The following is a 14,119-nucleotide window of genomic DNA, read 5'->3' on the forward strand; positions in this document are numbered from 1 at the left end:
TTCCCTTGTTTGTCTTGATGGATGTGTAACCATGCAGACTAATGCCAACTGTAAACTGAATCCCACAATACTTTGTAATTTCTGGCAAATTGTATCCTCCAAAGAAAACTACTTGAAATTTTGGACTAGATGATGATGCAAATATTTATCAACATGTATTAATACTTGTGATCACACCAAAATTTGAATACCACTAGAGATATTTAAAGGTCAGCTCTAAGCTCTTAATGACATTTTATTTCTGCTCTTTCTAGAACCCTGATGCATGTTTGCAGTCTTAAAAATTTCTTTTATAACTACAGATGGTATGTGCAAGAAGGAGAGTTGTATCTGAAGTCAATTCTGAGGTAAAATTTAGCTGCTTTTAAAAGCACATCAATTTCCAAGCCTTAGTGCTGCATTAATGTAGTTTTTGGCATACAATAAAGAATGACTTACCAGGTAAAAAGAGCTCTCTGAAGCTGGCATCCATTAATCTTTCAAAATCTGGAGTAAGATTATCCTCTATTGCATAACACTGGAAGCTGTGAGGAAAGTTCAAGAATTTTCCTCAGTCTTCAACAGGTGTTTCTTGAAAGATGTTTATGCTATCTTTTTGAGGCCTTATGTTTCTTTCTGACTTTCTAGGTTTTCTTTTTCTTCTTTTTTGAAATTTTAATGTTAAAAAATTAACATGGATCCAGGAAGGAGACCTCTTCAGTGAACTCCAATTACAGGACAGTCAATTTTGTTTTGTCAAAAGCTACTTTAAAGATAACCTAAAAATTACATGACTAAAACACTACAAATGTGCTTTCATCAGGTGCAGTAGCATTAAGAGAATAATTCCATAAATCTTATTATTAAAAAATCCCACCTGTTTTTAACTAGACTTAGTTAAGAAAAGATCTTTTACTTTCATCCTGTCCTCTGACAACAGGTATGGCAAAAAACCCTCAAAATTTGGTACAACTACTAACCAACTACTTGATTTTCATTTTTTTGCCAATTATAATCCCTTTAAATTATGCTTATAAACAAACGAAGCCTAATGGAGAGAGTATTATGCTCCTGGAGTATTAAAGAGCACACAAAATTCAAGCAAATTCCTGGAAACAAATCTCTTCCTTAGTAACAAAATGTCTAAAAGCAAACTAGAAGAGACTGGTAGGTGGCATCAAGTAGGTGGAATGTCTTCCGTTCAATAGCTGGATTTGGAATTTTTCCTTCCAAGCTTTGTTGAGACTTGATCTCCCTCAACTTAGCTGAGCATTACTGTGTCTTAGCAGAAGCTGAGAGTCTCTCTGTGTCTGTTTTCTGTGCCTCTGAGGAGGAAGTTAATGCTCACTGTGTGCATCTTGTTGGGCTGCACTAAGGGTTTTTTTGTTTGTTGTTTTTAGCATGGTGACTACAGCTGCTTGTTTAACTCTACAATTTTCAGATGAACTTCCAGATGAAACATGCTATAGTGTTTCACACACTCTTGATTTGGGCCACTGGTTGGACAAAGTACTACGTATGACCAGATTTCTGGAAGGGACAGATTTTCCCATTCCAAGCATTATAAAGTACAGGTGCACATGGAACAGCTAGGAGCAACATGACAGCATAAGCTGCTCAACCTTTTACTGGAGAGGAGGGCAGGACAAAAGGAAGGAGGAGATGAGGGACCTTTCAGCTGGTTCAGATTTCTAAGTCAGCTAGCAAAGAGCTGCACAATTGTCACTGCTGGCACAAAGAAAAGAAGTGAAGCAATTATCTGGGAAACTCACTGAAGGATATTAATAGCTGCTGTATTAATTCATATTGCAACAGTTCCAATTTACAACAATATCAGCTAATCCTGTGCATGTCTTAATTTAGGTATTCAATTCCAAGTTTTTTGCCAACAGTGACTAATGATGAAACCATTTTTAATCTTAAATGTTTAACAGCACTCCTGAGGACTCTGAACAGCAAAGAGATTCCACCTGAAGGATGAGCTGTTTAAAATTCCAAAACTTTCCTGTTTCTGAGTCGATTTTGCAAACATTTAGTCCCAAGAGCTGCAGAGACAGCATATATCGGCTTGCTTTTTAAATATTCATTTTATGAACTATATTGCATAGAACTACTACCTTGACCAGGCAACAACTTACTTCTGTCACCATGAAATTTTCGACATGTTTTTACAGCAACAAAAACATCTTCCTTATTCACTGGCTCTCCCTATATGAACAAAACAAAAAATAATCCTTTAAGTCCAGGCTGTGCCTGTAGTATTTTATAGGATGTGTATGTCTGTACATATAATAAAACAGGAAATATCTTTTCATTATATAGCCTATCAAGCAGAATAGTGTTCTCGTGACACACCAGGAAGTAAATTTTTATATCTTGAAAAAAAAAAAAAAGGCATTGGTTGTTTAAAATTCCTGAAATAACATTCTTGGAAAATTTTTTCCATTGATGTAGTACTCTGACAAGAACTCAAACACCTATCATTAGGAAAAGACCGTGAGTAGAAAAACTTGAACTAAGAATTATTAATCTGAAAAAGAATGTTTTCCTAATTTCTTTGAAATCAGTCACTATGAGAACACAAATTGTATCACATTTGGAAAAACCAGCTTAAATGATACACACTAGAAATCTTTTTATTTTCTCAACTGGTAATAAACCATTTGACCACTTTGATTTGTTATCCTTTTTGGCACCTAGAATTTTGCTCTCCTGGAAGCATGGAACACCTTCTGGCCACTAGCTACACTTAACTCATAATATAATAAATGTAATCTTCTAGAGGTGGAAGAGATGGGTTGTACTTTAAGGCACCAAATACTATATTACATTTTATCTTTAGCCTCAACAAGTTTTAGATTCCCATCTGTGGGGAACAAACAAAAAAAGATCATCTATACTTCAGTATCTCACTGTATAAGGAGTGTAAGGATAAATAATTTATAGATCATGCACCAACCAAACATTGTGGTATAAAGACTCATTAAAGCATACACAATATTAGTTGCCAGGAAATATAATGTGCCACAGAAGCCTGAAAGCATATCCAAAATACATCCTAGATAAATGTCAGAACAAACTATTTTGTTGGGGTATTTTTAGCTTACTTAGAAATATTTTCTCAAGTTTTGAGATTTTTAATTCAAGTATTATATGTTTTAGTAAGAGTTTTACTAACCAACTGGTATTTAAAATATTGTACTTACACAAAGTGGCAGAAAATTACTGAATGTTGTTGCACAGTGATCAACCTTATACGAATTCATATCATCTGTGCAGAACTCGGGCACTGGAGTAAGATGTGGTCCTTCCCCTTTCTGCCAAATGTACAGGGCAATCTATCAAAATTGGAAACATCTATATCAGTAATTAAACTAAATAAAAATTTTCAGAGCATACAAAGAAATCATATTAACAAGAAAAGTGAAAGATATGGGATGGTATAGATTTGTCCCTGAGTTGATTAACTAATTCCTCCATATTCTGCCAGTGGTACCATGCTCAGAGCCAGGTATTGGTTGCTGGCTCTTCCTGTCACTCCACCCAACGGGAAGGATAGAGAACAATACTTGTGCTCCTGGGTCCTTTAACCTATTAAACCTGTATTAGTTCAGAATTCAGTTATTCAGAATTAATATCAATCACATGAACCAACAAAGAAGCAATGCTCCTAGACAACCAAAGAGTATTTGACAATTGTAATGTATCGTTAATTGGTTATGAAAATTCACAATGTGCTAAAATTTCCCACTGAAAAGTGAAATTTCAATAGAAAGCCTTAGAATGGTGTGAAGCTATTTTATTTCAGAAGCGAGGTTAGAGTGCCATTTTGGGTTGTAGCATAGGCTGACACAAGGTTACTAAAACAATGGAAACATATTTACAATAAGAAGACAAAAACAGTCTTAGTCCTAGTTCAGACCTAATGCTAGATGTACAAAAAATTTCGTTATTCAATTCCAGCTTTGAATAGGCATCAGGGAATATGCCATATATTTTACAGTTACAAAAAGTCTACTCAACAACCTACAAATGAGCAGCAGCACAATAAAGACACTTTACCACATCTGCAAGATACGAAAGTGATATAAATGTTATGGATATAAGGAATAGGTACTTGGAAAGTAGTAAAGTAACACAAACAAAAAAGAAATAATAAAAAGGATGCAGAGCACAATAAAATCCCAAAGACCAGAGGTATATGTTATTAGGAGTCCCTCAAACTAAAATATTTCTTATAAACTTTAACATTATACACAACCATAAAAAGCAACAGATTATATTCTTTGATTTGTTGTCAATCTTGATTCACACAAGAAGAGCGTAGACAAAAAATATTTAAGACAGAGAAGATGGTGATTTATTAAATAAATGAGGTGGTGAAACTGTCTCTAGGGAGACATGAGACTTGCAGAAAGAATAACTCCAGGGCTGAAGTAGGTTATCAATAGCAATAAATTTGAAATAAAACATATGCAAAGACCTGCTAACAGAACAATAAGTGGATGGAAGCAATTTTGTTGGTCGAGTGACCAACTGTTTTTTACTAAGTAATCTGTGGCACATAAAGGAGGGGCTCTTAATGATCTTTGTTTATGACAACATATTTAGAGACTTTTTAGTGCTGAGGTAGACTGGAATACTGGGAATATATGAATGATTTTGTCTTAAAAATAAAGTTAAAATAAAATGACATTGTGAAGCCCAAGGTCTTGCATTCAGAAAAATTAACAAGAGGAAGAAAACAGCTTCCTGTCTTGTTTCTCACAGCAAAATGAAAGCTGAGAAGGATTGAAGGATGCAATTGTTTTTGAGAAAATGAGGGGGGATCTATATAAAAGAATGGTTTTGCATAAACCCAAATTTATTTAAATATGCTACATATCTATACTCTATAAATACACCATAGATTTATATTGTAAATGAGGAGGTTTATGAACATTATGAGATCTGGAAAAGCAGCAGTAGTTTTATGTAAAGGAGTTGTTTTTGTTTTCTGGACCAGAACAACAATTTATAGATGCTTTTCGGGAGTGTTAAAATAAAACTACTTCAGGGTCACTCTATTTCAGGCCAAAATCTTAATCCCATTCTTCTTTCCTTCCTTTTTCTTCACATTCCTTATCCTAATCTTAATCATATTCTTATTTCAGGCCAGAAGCTTATTCCAGATTCATCCCACTTACTTCTGAACCCCTGGTTCAGAACTTCACTTTGGTGACAGTACAAAACCCTGGACAGCACAAACACTTTAAATGCAGAAGAAATTAAAACCCCCCAAAAAAGTAGCACAGAAACTCTTTCAGAGCCTCCTTCTCATGTTCCTTTCAGTCACTGTCTGAAATACCTTCTGCCAATCTTTTGGAAGTGCTGCATACCAGAGACAAAAAGAAGTCTTTCCAGACTTCCAAGCTGCAAGTTGCAGCACTGCTTGTTCACACAAAGGTAGATTCCTCAGAGTATTTAATGCAAACCCCACCATATTTATCTCTGAGAGTCTGATTCAGAAAGTGAGGCTGGCTAGAATTGAGCTACTACTCACCTCAGCTTATGGTTCATGAATTGGAAGTCTCTCTCCTTCCTTACAGAGCAATCTTTAGAAGATACCTTAATGTATACAACCATGCATGCATTCTTATACGAGTGCAAGCTCACTAATAAATTTTTCTATGCTTAAAATATAGTTCTAAAGTATTGCAATATTCTAAAGGAAGGAAAAGAAATCTAACATGCCATTGCAGTCAAATCTTTTAGCAATGTTTAAGAATAATCTCTTATTTCCATTATGATTCAATACCATTCAAATATATAACTTTGAGACCATTTTTTCTTTCATCACACCACAGCTTACCTCATGCTTTAAATCTATTGTAAAGTCTGACTTGAGTGGTTCACTCTTCAACTTCTTTGCAAGCCTATGCAATTAGAGATTAAGAAACTTAATCAAACATATTAAAAAAACAATCACTAGTGCATGCAGGAAAGTGTGGCTGGTACTACTGACCACAAGTAAGGGGAAAAATAATAATAAATCACATTTTTGTATTTATTGCCTTGAGAAGCAACTTATGTTTATCATATAAATCCTTTTTAAAGAAAAATCTGATGTTAACATTAATTTTCAAGACATACACTTTGATACATTCTTCCTACACAAGAAGAAAGTTCTCATCTGGAGAAGGTAGAGAATCTGGCATAAAATTTGCAACAGATTAAAAGCAGCAGCGCATCTGAAGCTCAGTATTGATCAGCATCTCAAACTACAGACAACATTCTCTTTCTGTGTATTTCAAAGCATAGTGTTTAAGGACTTTTCAAATCATGAGGACATCGATCCTTGCTATGGTAAGACCCATTCAACTTCTGAAATCTATGAACTTTTCAAATCTCATTTGAAAGCACCTAAGAGTCTAAGCAGAAATAAATATGTAGTTTGTCTGTACAGCATGAGAAACACTTCCAGAGGGCCATGCAGCCACTCTACTACCCAAGAATAAAACGACTGTCTGGGGGAGAATACATTCTTAAAATTACAATATGGAATTGAACTAATCAAACAGCTAGTACTGGACAACTATCAGCTACTTGATATAGGCAGAGTGAAGCAAAATAAATCACATGCACAGCAATGATACAGAAATCTATTTCTGCACTCTTGTTTAATTTTGAAGTGTTTATAATAATTATACTTGGAATGTGTAGAATAATGGAAAATAAATGGGAAGTGACTTAAAATTCAATTCTTACTTGTTAACAAGTGGAATGCTAAGTGCCCAACCAGCAGCAAAATCTGGAAATTTAAAGACTGTAGGATTTTCAGCAAAGGCATAATGGTGAATTATTGTAGATTCTTCATCATATAATGCTTTACCTAAAAACCACTCCTGTAAAGGAACATAGGAAACAATTTTGTTCATCTACAGCATCCCTTTAGTGAAGTTGATTACTGCATTCATGCTGAATAAAGAAAACCTGAAAACAAAAACAAGGGAAGCACATTGTTCACAATTAATAATCTGGACAAAAATTGTACTTGGTGAGAAATGAAACTAAAAATTGTTCTCTGAAATCAAATACAGGCATTTTCAAACTCCAGAACATGCCTTGGCTTCCACCTGTTCAAAGAACACTGAATCCCAGAGTCATAGAATGGCTGAGGTGGGAAGAGGCTTCTTGAGATCACCTAATCCAATTCCCTGGGAATCAAGCAGGGTCACCCAATGCAGGCTGCCCAGGACTCTGTCCAGTCATGTTTTGAATACATTCCACAATCTCTCTGGGCAACCTCTATACCACCTTTTTCTTATTATGCAGACTCTTGAGACTTTTAAATTAATATTGAAGGAGCTCTGATATAAATCACCTTGAATTTTGTATCTGATGGACTACTAATGTATATTAGCAACAAGGAATGGACTGTTACACTAAGATGACAATTACTATGTACAAAAGCAAAGTGGTTTATTTTCCTTTTATTACTGTGGGTTGGAACGTAATTTGTTATTTCATTAGAATCTGTATGTAATGCAAAGGAGAGAGTAAAACTGGCAAAAGGGCAGCATCTCGAACAAAAATGTTCATGTTTCTATTCCGAGAATATCAATTACAAGTAGATGTTTCTTAAACAAAAAAAAAAGGATATTCCAAAGGTCTTAATATATTCAGTCCTCCGTTTTGAAGACCAAGTGTTTCAAAAGGTAAGACCTCCAAATTGTTATTATTATTATCATTTTAGAAAAGAACTGTGAGAAAACATATGTCCATATGCCTGAAAAAGAAGTAAGTATGCTAAAGTGAGTCCTAAAGCAGAATTACAATAAAGAAGCAAAATATATTTCACACAGGAGATTTTGGCTTCTTTTATTACAAGCAAAGGACTGACACCAAGGTGGGGTTTTTTTCTGAACACTGAAAAATTTAAATATTAGCACCTTTCATGTCAGTTGCATTGCCAAATTTGCTTTGCTCCTTGGTGACTATACTTCTATTTTGTTCTGCAAGTCTTTTGGTGCTGTTTTTTTCCAATAGGTACAGAATATTTATCACCAAGGCAGATCAGAAACAGAATGCAAGGAAAACACCCTACTATTTTACATCAGAGACAAACTAGCATCAGTCATCCAGTCTGATGATAATCAGAATTGATAACAGAGAGGAAAATGGGGAAAAGGCACCGCAAAACAGACGATATTAATCTTTTTATTTATGGTACGTAATTTTCAGGCTATTCACAGAAAAAAAAATGGTTTCTCTGCTCAATTTTAACAGCTCTTCAACAGCTATACAGGCATTTGAACTGCTTCATGTTAAATACCTTGCTCTCATCTTCAGCAACAGAAATCTATACCCCTGTTTTAAGGTGTTTGGACACATCTTTTCCAACATTTGGCAAAACACACTCAATCACATTCAAAAAGAAAGTCAAATCTCTAAACTTTTATTTCACCTTAGACTTGTCAAATCTTCTGAGTGTTTCTACCAGTTTTATGACCTGTATTCTTGTATCTTCTTCACAGAAGAAAATCCATGAGGAGTTCCTACCATAGGTAACAGAGAAGCTAAAAAAGAAAGAAACATTTCACTAATATGGTGGCCTATGAACAAAAATGGCACATTCAAGGCACATTCCCCAAATATAAATAATTTGCCATCAATTCTTCATTTACACAGAAACACATTTACACAGAAAATTTTACTACTGATTTAGAATTACACATCCAAGGACTACTGTGAATGGATAAAGATACTGTCTCTGCTGCTATCTATTTATAAAAAAACCAGTTATTCCAGAAAGAAGGGAACAGAGATACGTAAAGAATTTCCATTCAGAAATGTACAGGTCTAACAGCCACCTATGAATTCAGAAGTCCATAGACAGTAGTTTAAGTTACCTTTCCCTTCTTCTGAGGGGCCTCACCATTGGCCATCTAAAATGTAACAGCACTGCAACAATCATCAAAATGCCTACTGACAGGTTTTCTCACAGCTGTAGGACACTGATCATTCCTGACCTAAAAACCTCATCAGCTTTTCCAGTACAGTGAAACTGTACAGACTGAAGGGACTACTCAAAGATAGCAATAATCTCAATGCAGGATTCCTGACTCCTTCAGAAAAAATGACATTCCCTGTTTCTCTGTTCTTCTAGCCTTAATTCTTCCACTACTCATCAAAACAGTCATATTAATTAATAATATCCTAATGGAAAAAAAGCCTACTATATTTATTTTTCCAGTTTCCTTTGCATGGCTTTTGGGAATGATTCCCAAGGCTAAGTACTTAAGGTCTCCAAGAGAGTCTTATGGAGACTTCAGAGCACAAATGTTTGGAGTTCAGACTGCAAGGAGACCCTGGAGATACCATGGTAAGATCCTGTTTTGGGTAATTTTTAAAAAAGGGATTTCTTCTCTGCTGAATGAACACGATTACTGAGATGAAATGTAGCAGGCCTTTGGGGCACAGTAAGGATACTGTGTCATGAGACATCCACAGATTGTATCTTCTGAAATTAAATATTTTGTCCAACTTAACCTGTGTCCAAGAACTAAAAATTAAAAATTTTCACAACTGCTTAGAGACCTCCTTAAAAATGCTGACAGCTACAGGACTGAGAAATCTATTCTTTGGAAGCAATTTTCTTATATAGATGCATCTTATACCACAATTAAAAGCATCATCAGCTGCTACAGGATGGCCTGAACTCCCTTCTTCCTCTTTTGTCCACTGAGAAAACAATACAAACTTCAAAACATCAACATACTTCGAAACTCCATGTCTTCATTTGCCAAAAGTACTAAGTGAAACAGTACACACAAGGAAACTCATATTCCAGAAATCTCAAGATGGAAATCCTCTACTTAAGATTCCTCTTCTGATTTCTAAATAATTTTCTTCTGCTTTCTCACACAAATGAGCATTTGTATTTTTTCTTTTAGTTTTGCTATCTTATAAGAGCTGTATCTGTAAACCCTGTCACCATGACATAAATAATTCAGAAGAGGAACCACAAGGTCATTGAAACAGGAGCTAAGCAGGGAAGATGATTGATAGCTTGAACATCATCTTCCAGTTTTCAATTTACTTCAAATCTCTTCTGCTATTTTTCACAGTTTACATATATCTCACAGACAGCAGCTATACAAGCACTATTTACATTTTTCTACACAAAAAGTAATGGAAAGCAGAAGGAAAAGCATCCTGTCCTGCAACCACTCTGACCTAAAAACCTCACCCTGAATACATCTAATAAATTATATTAACTAAGTTAAAACTCAGTAGGCTGCAGATTTCAAATGCAAGCTTCAGGCAAAAGATAGTCTTCAGTACCATGGAAGTTCAGGATTACTAAAACAATTTCCTGACATTTTGCAAGATACTACAATGTAAATGCAGCATGTCCTCCTTGGAGCCATCTACATAGACTACAAAGAAAATATATCTGAGACTGCCTGTCTTTTCTGATCATACTAATACGAAAATTTGCCATAGAAGCATTTAAAAAGATACTGAAACCTAAAACTTCTCACTAGAGAGACATACGGCCTCTTACAAACTCTATAAGCAATAAAAACCCAAAACAAGTATTATGATCTATTTTTTTTTCATTTATTCCACTTCATTCAGTCAAGTAATCTGAAAGATCAAAATTTCTGTAATACCTCACACCTTACACTGTAAGAAGTGGGGACCAAATAGAAAAATACACATTTAAAAATGCCATTTCTTTAGACTAGCTTACTTCCCTAATAATTTTAAAATGCACAGTGATTTGAAGAAGGCTGTCACTCAGTTAAATTCTCTTATTACTGTTCTTTTATTTTAAATAAGCTTGTCTGATTTAATTAAATTTATCAGAAAACTGCTCTATAAAACAAAAAAATAAGAAGTACAGTACAAAAGTTAAAATATAAAGCTACAACTCATTAAAAATTTTTGCTTCTGAAAAAAATGGTCTGCATAACTAATACATATATTCTTGGTTACAAAAATTTCTGAAAATAACTGGCATTCATTACACTTACTCTGTCATTAATGGCAATATTGTCCATGCACCTTCATGCCTGTCGATCTGATGAATAAGCAGAACCGTAGGCAATTCCTTTAAGAAAAATACAAATATTCCCATGAAACTTGAATTATATGTACTTTCTTCCTAAACATCAATCAATCTTTAAAAAATTATTCTGGAACAACTAATTAGTTTTCCAGTTAGTTACTAGGTTTTGACTGGCAAGCAGCCCTGAAGAATAGATGACTTAGGATGGTATGAAACAAGGTGAACTGCAAGTTAAGGATAGTGCTTCTTCCAATGTGTAATTTTGTAATTGTCTTTTAGTTATAAAGCTAACAGACTTTGAATTCAATGCTTTGCGTAAGAACCCATGTAATCAATAGATCATAGTAATCTCCTTGCCATACCATAAAATCCCATGAAGAAATACTTATAAATAATGAAGGGTTTTCTACAAAGGCTTCCATTGGACAATCACATTACACACAGCTTAAGTGAGAGTTCCAACACTCTTTACTTTAAGCTGAGCTTTGGCTCGTCACACTAACATCATCACAAAACCCGATGGATTTACAGAAAAATCAAAATGAGGAGTTAGCATTTTTTTCTTCCTGAAAGATCAAAGAAGCTTTTCTACAAAGGAAAATACTCAAAAATTCCTTTGCTCTTTTGTTACTCGAAACCTCTTTGATGTGGCAGATCCCAGTGTCTAGCAGATAAGCTAGAATTCTGAGGTAGTTTCCAAGAAAACACCATTTAAACACAGCCTTCTGATAAACCAAGGGCACAATTTGTAATACACATGGAAAGCTGGATGCAGATACATCCCTCAATACACAGGCAGTACCTTACTCCATCAGTGAGTCAAATCCCCCACTGCAGCATCATTGTGTCTGGGTGTGACACCAGCTAAAGACAAGGGAGAGACTCCCTGCTCACCTGATAGCCTGACAGGGGCTCACTGCCCACAGGAGCATGGGACTCACCACAGCATTCAGGGGAACAGCACTTTGGGTTGGCACAAAACTTCACGTGAGATGCTTAGGAAAGGGCACAAGGTCAGGAAAAGAGGGATCATGGTGTTTGAGGAGTGGTTTAAACCCAGCTGGAAATTAAGCACCACACAGCTGCTCAGTCAACCCCTCTCTTCCCCTATCCTAGCTGAAACCAGGCCAAGGAGGAAAAAACCATTGGTAAGTACAGGGAAAAAAGGGAGGTGGTCACTTGTAACAATTTGCTGGGCAGGACACTTGTCTTGCCATGGCCTGCTCTGATCACTGCAGTCTGTCCTGTCTTCTCCTTAAATTCCATTTCTCTTGTATTAGCAGGGTGCCCCATGGCAGGAAGGAAATGATGAATCTGACTCCATGTTCTTAGAAAGCTAATTTATTATTTTATGATACTAGATAATATTAAAGAATACTAAATTAAACTATATTAAAGAATCCTAAAAGGATACAGACAGAAGGCTAGAAAGATACTAAAGAAAACTTGTGACTCTTTCCAGAGCCTTGACACAGCTTGACCCTGATTGGTCATTAAGTCAAAACAATTCACATGAAACCAATGAAACAACCATCTGTTGGATAAACAATCTCCAACCACATTCCAAAGCAGCAAAACACAGGAGAAGCAAATGAGATTATATTGTTTTCCTTTTTCTCTGAGACTTCTCAACTTCCCAGGAGAAGAATCCTAGGCAAAGGGATTTTTCCAGAAAATATGATGGTGACACATTTCTAACTCCTGGGCAGGAGGCTTTGTGTGTCTGTATTTAGAGGTCTGTGTTCCCAAAGGCAGAGAGAGGACCATGAGTTGTAGGGGTGCACCTGTCTCTCCAGGACCTAATCTTTTTCCACTTACGCCTTGCATTTTTGTGAATGATGCCATTAACATAAAATTCACACTTAAACACAAAAATAATTTCTTTTCTAAGAAAAGCTCTAAGATAAAGTTTACACTATTTGCTGACTCTGTCAAAGTTTACTTTAAATCCTTTTAAAGCGCAGTTAAGCACATCACCTAGAAATACATAAAACCTCTAAATTTCATATACTAAAGAAAAAAAAATCTCTACTGCTCTAAGGAATAACTGTGTCTCTCAGGAGTGCATTAACCTTATACAAAAATAAGGATTTATGCTATTGGAATGACCCAAATTGAAAAGAAACAATGCCAAAACTCCAATTTGTAACAGGATATTCACCCGCATCTCAAAAAACAACATTTCTGATTTAAGAAAAATTTACTGAAAAACCAAAAGTTCAGAGCTTTTAGTGGAAGGGGCAAATCTTAATCATAGCATTCTCAACACCTTGTATTTCACTGAAATGTGAAAATGGTAAAATTTACTTGGGTATAGTTTTATCTTTATTGACTTTATTTACTTGGATTTATTTATTTTTATTTTTAGTATAAGTTTATGGTAAAATCACAAAATTATGCTTACTTAAGGCGCTGTAGACAGGAAGATAAAAGGGTAGACCTCTGTCTTCACAAGAACATTTATTTTTACACGCATACAAAACCTGCCAGTATTTGTAGGAAGCCATGTATTTCATGCACAAAAGACAAAGAAAATAGTAGTTAATAATATACTCAGCATCTCTATCACACTGAAGGCTGAAACTGGATTAATTTTAGATAAAAGCAGCATTTACCCATGCAAAAGATATTAAGTAAATTACATAATCTAAGTAGCTGTACCATTATACTCTATCTCCTTTGTGCAGAGCAAAGGAGTGATGATAAAGAAAAAGCACTCTCTCTTGAGCTAATCCAATACTCTTAAAAGGTATCTTTTCTCTTTGATATTCTCATAAACCTGCTCTCTTTCTCTACCCAACTTCCTCTAAAACATGAAAATACATGTCCTGCAGGATCCTTTCCTTCCACTCACCTCTAACCATGCATTAATTCTAATTTAATAAAGGAGATGCTTAAAACACACTCTAGAGATCTAAAACAGCCACTTTCAAAAACACTGGAGCATTTCTGCTTCTTTTCCTTTCTAATTTTTACTCTGAACCTAGTGGAACTGGGCTGACCTATTCATTTTATTTATTCCATCTTCAGTACAAGGACAGAACAAAAAAGCAAAACATATCTGGCGTCAGCTTTGAGGAGTGG

The 14,119-nt window shown here is 35.2% G+C and overlaps 1 protein-coding gene across 1 annotated transcript in view; it reads right to left on the reverse strand.

Moving 5' to 3' along the window:
• Window positions 1-14,119, reverse strand: part of B3GLCT (beta 3-glucosyltransferase) — a 48,243-nt gene that overhangs the window by 12,058 nt on the left and 22,066 nt on the right. Inside the window, 6 exon segments of the mRNA XM_031061408.1 lie at window positions 2,118-2,187; window positions 3,186-3,317; window positions 5,831-5,894; window positions 6,727-6,863; window positions 8,426-8,537; window positions 11,001-11,077. Of these exon segments, the coding sequence (XP_030917268.1) occupies window positions 2,118-2,187; window positions 3,186-3,317; window positions 5,831-5,894; window positions 6,727-6,863; window positions 8,426-8,537; window positions 11,001-11,077 (592 nt within the window).

This window comes from Geospiza fortis, unplaced genomic scaffold (assembly GCF_000277835.1).
Source record: "Geospiza fortis unplaced genomic scaffold, GeoFor_1.0 scaffold181, whole genome shotgun sequence".
NCBI lineage: Eukaryota > Metazoa > Chordata > Aves > Passeriformes > Thraupidae > Geospiza > Geospiza fortis.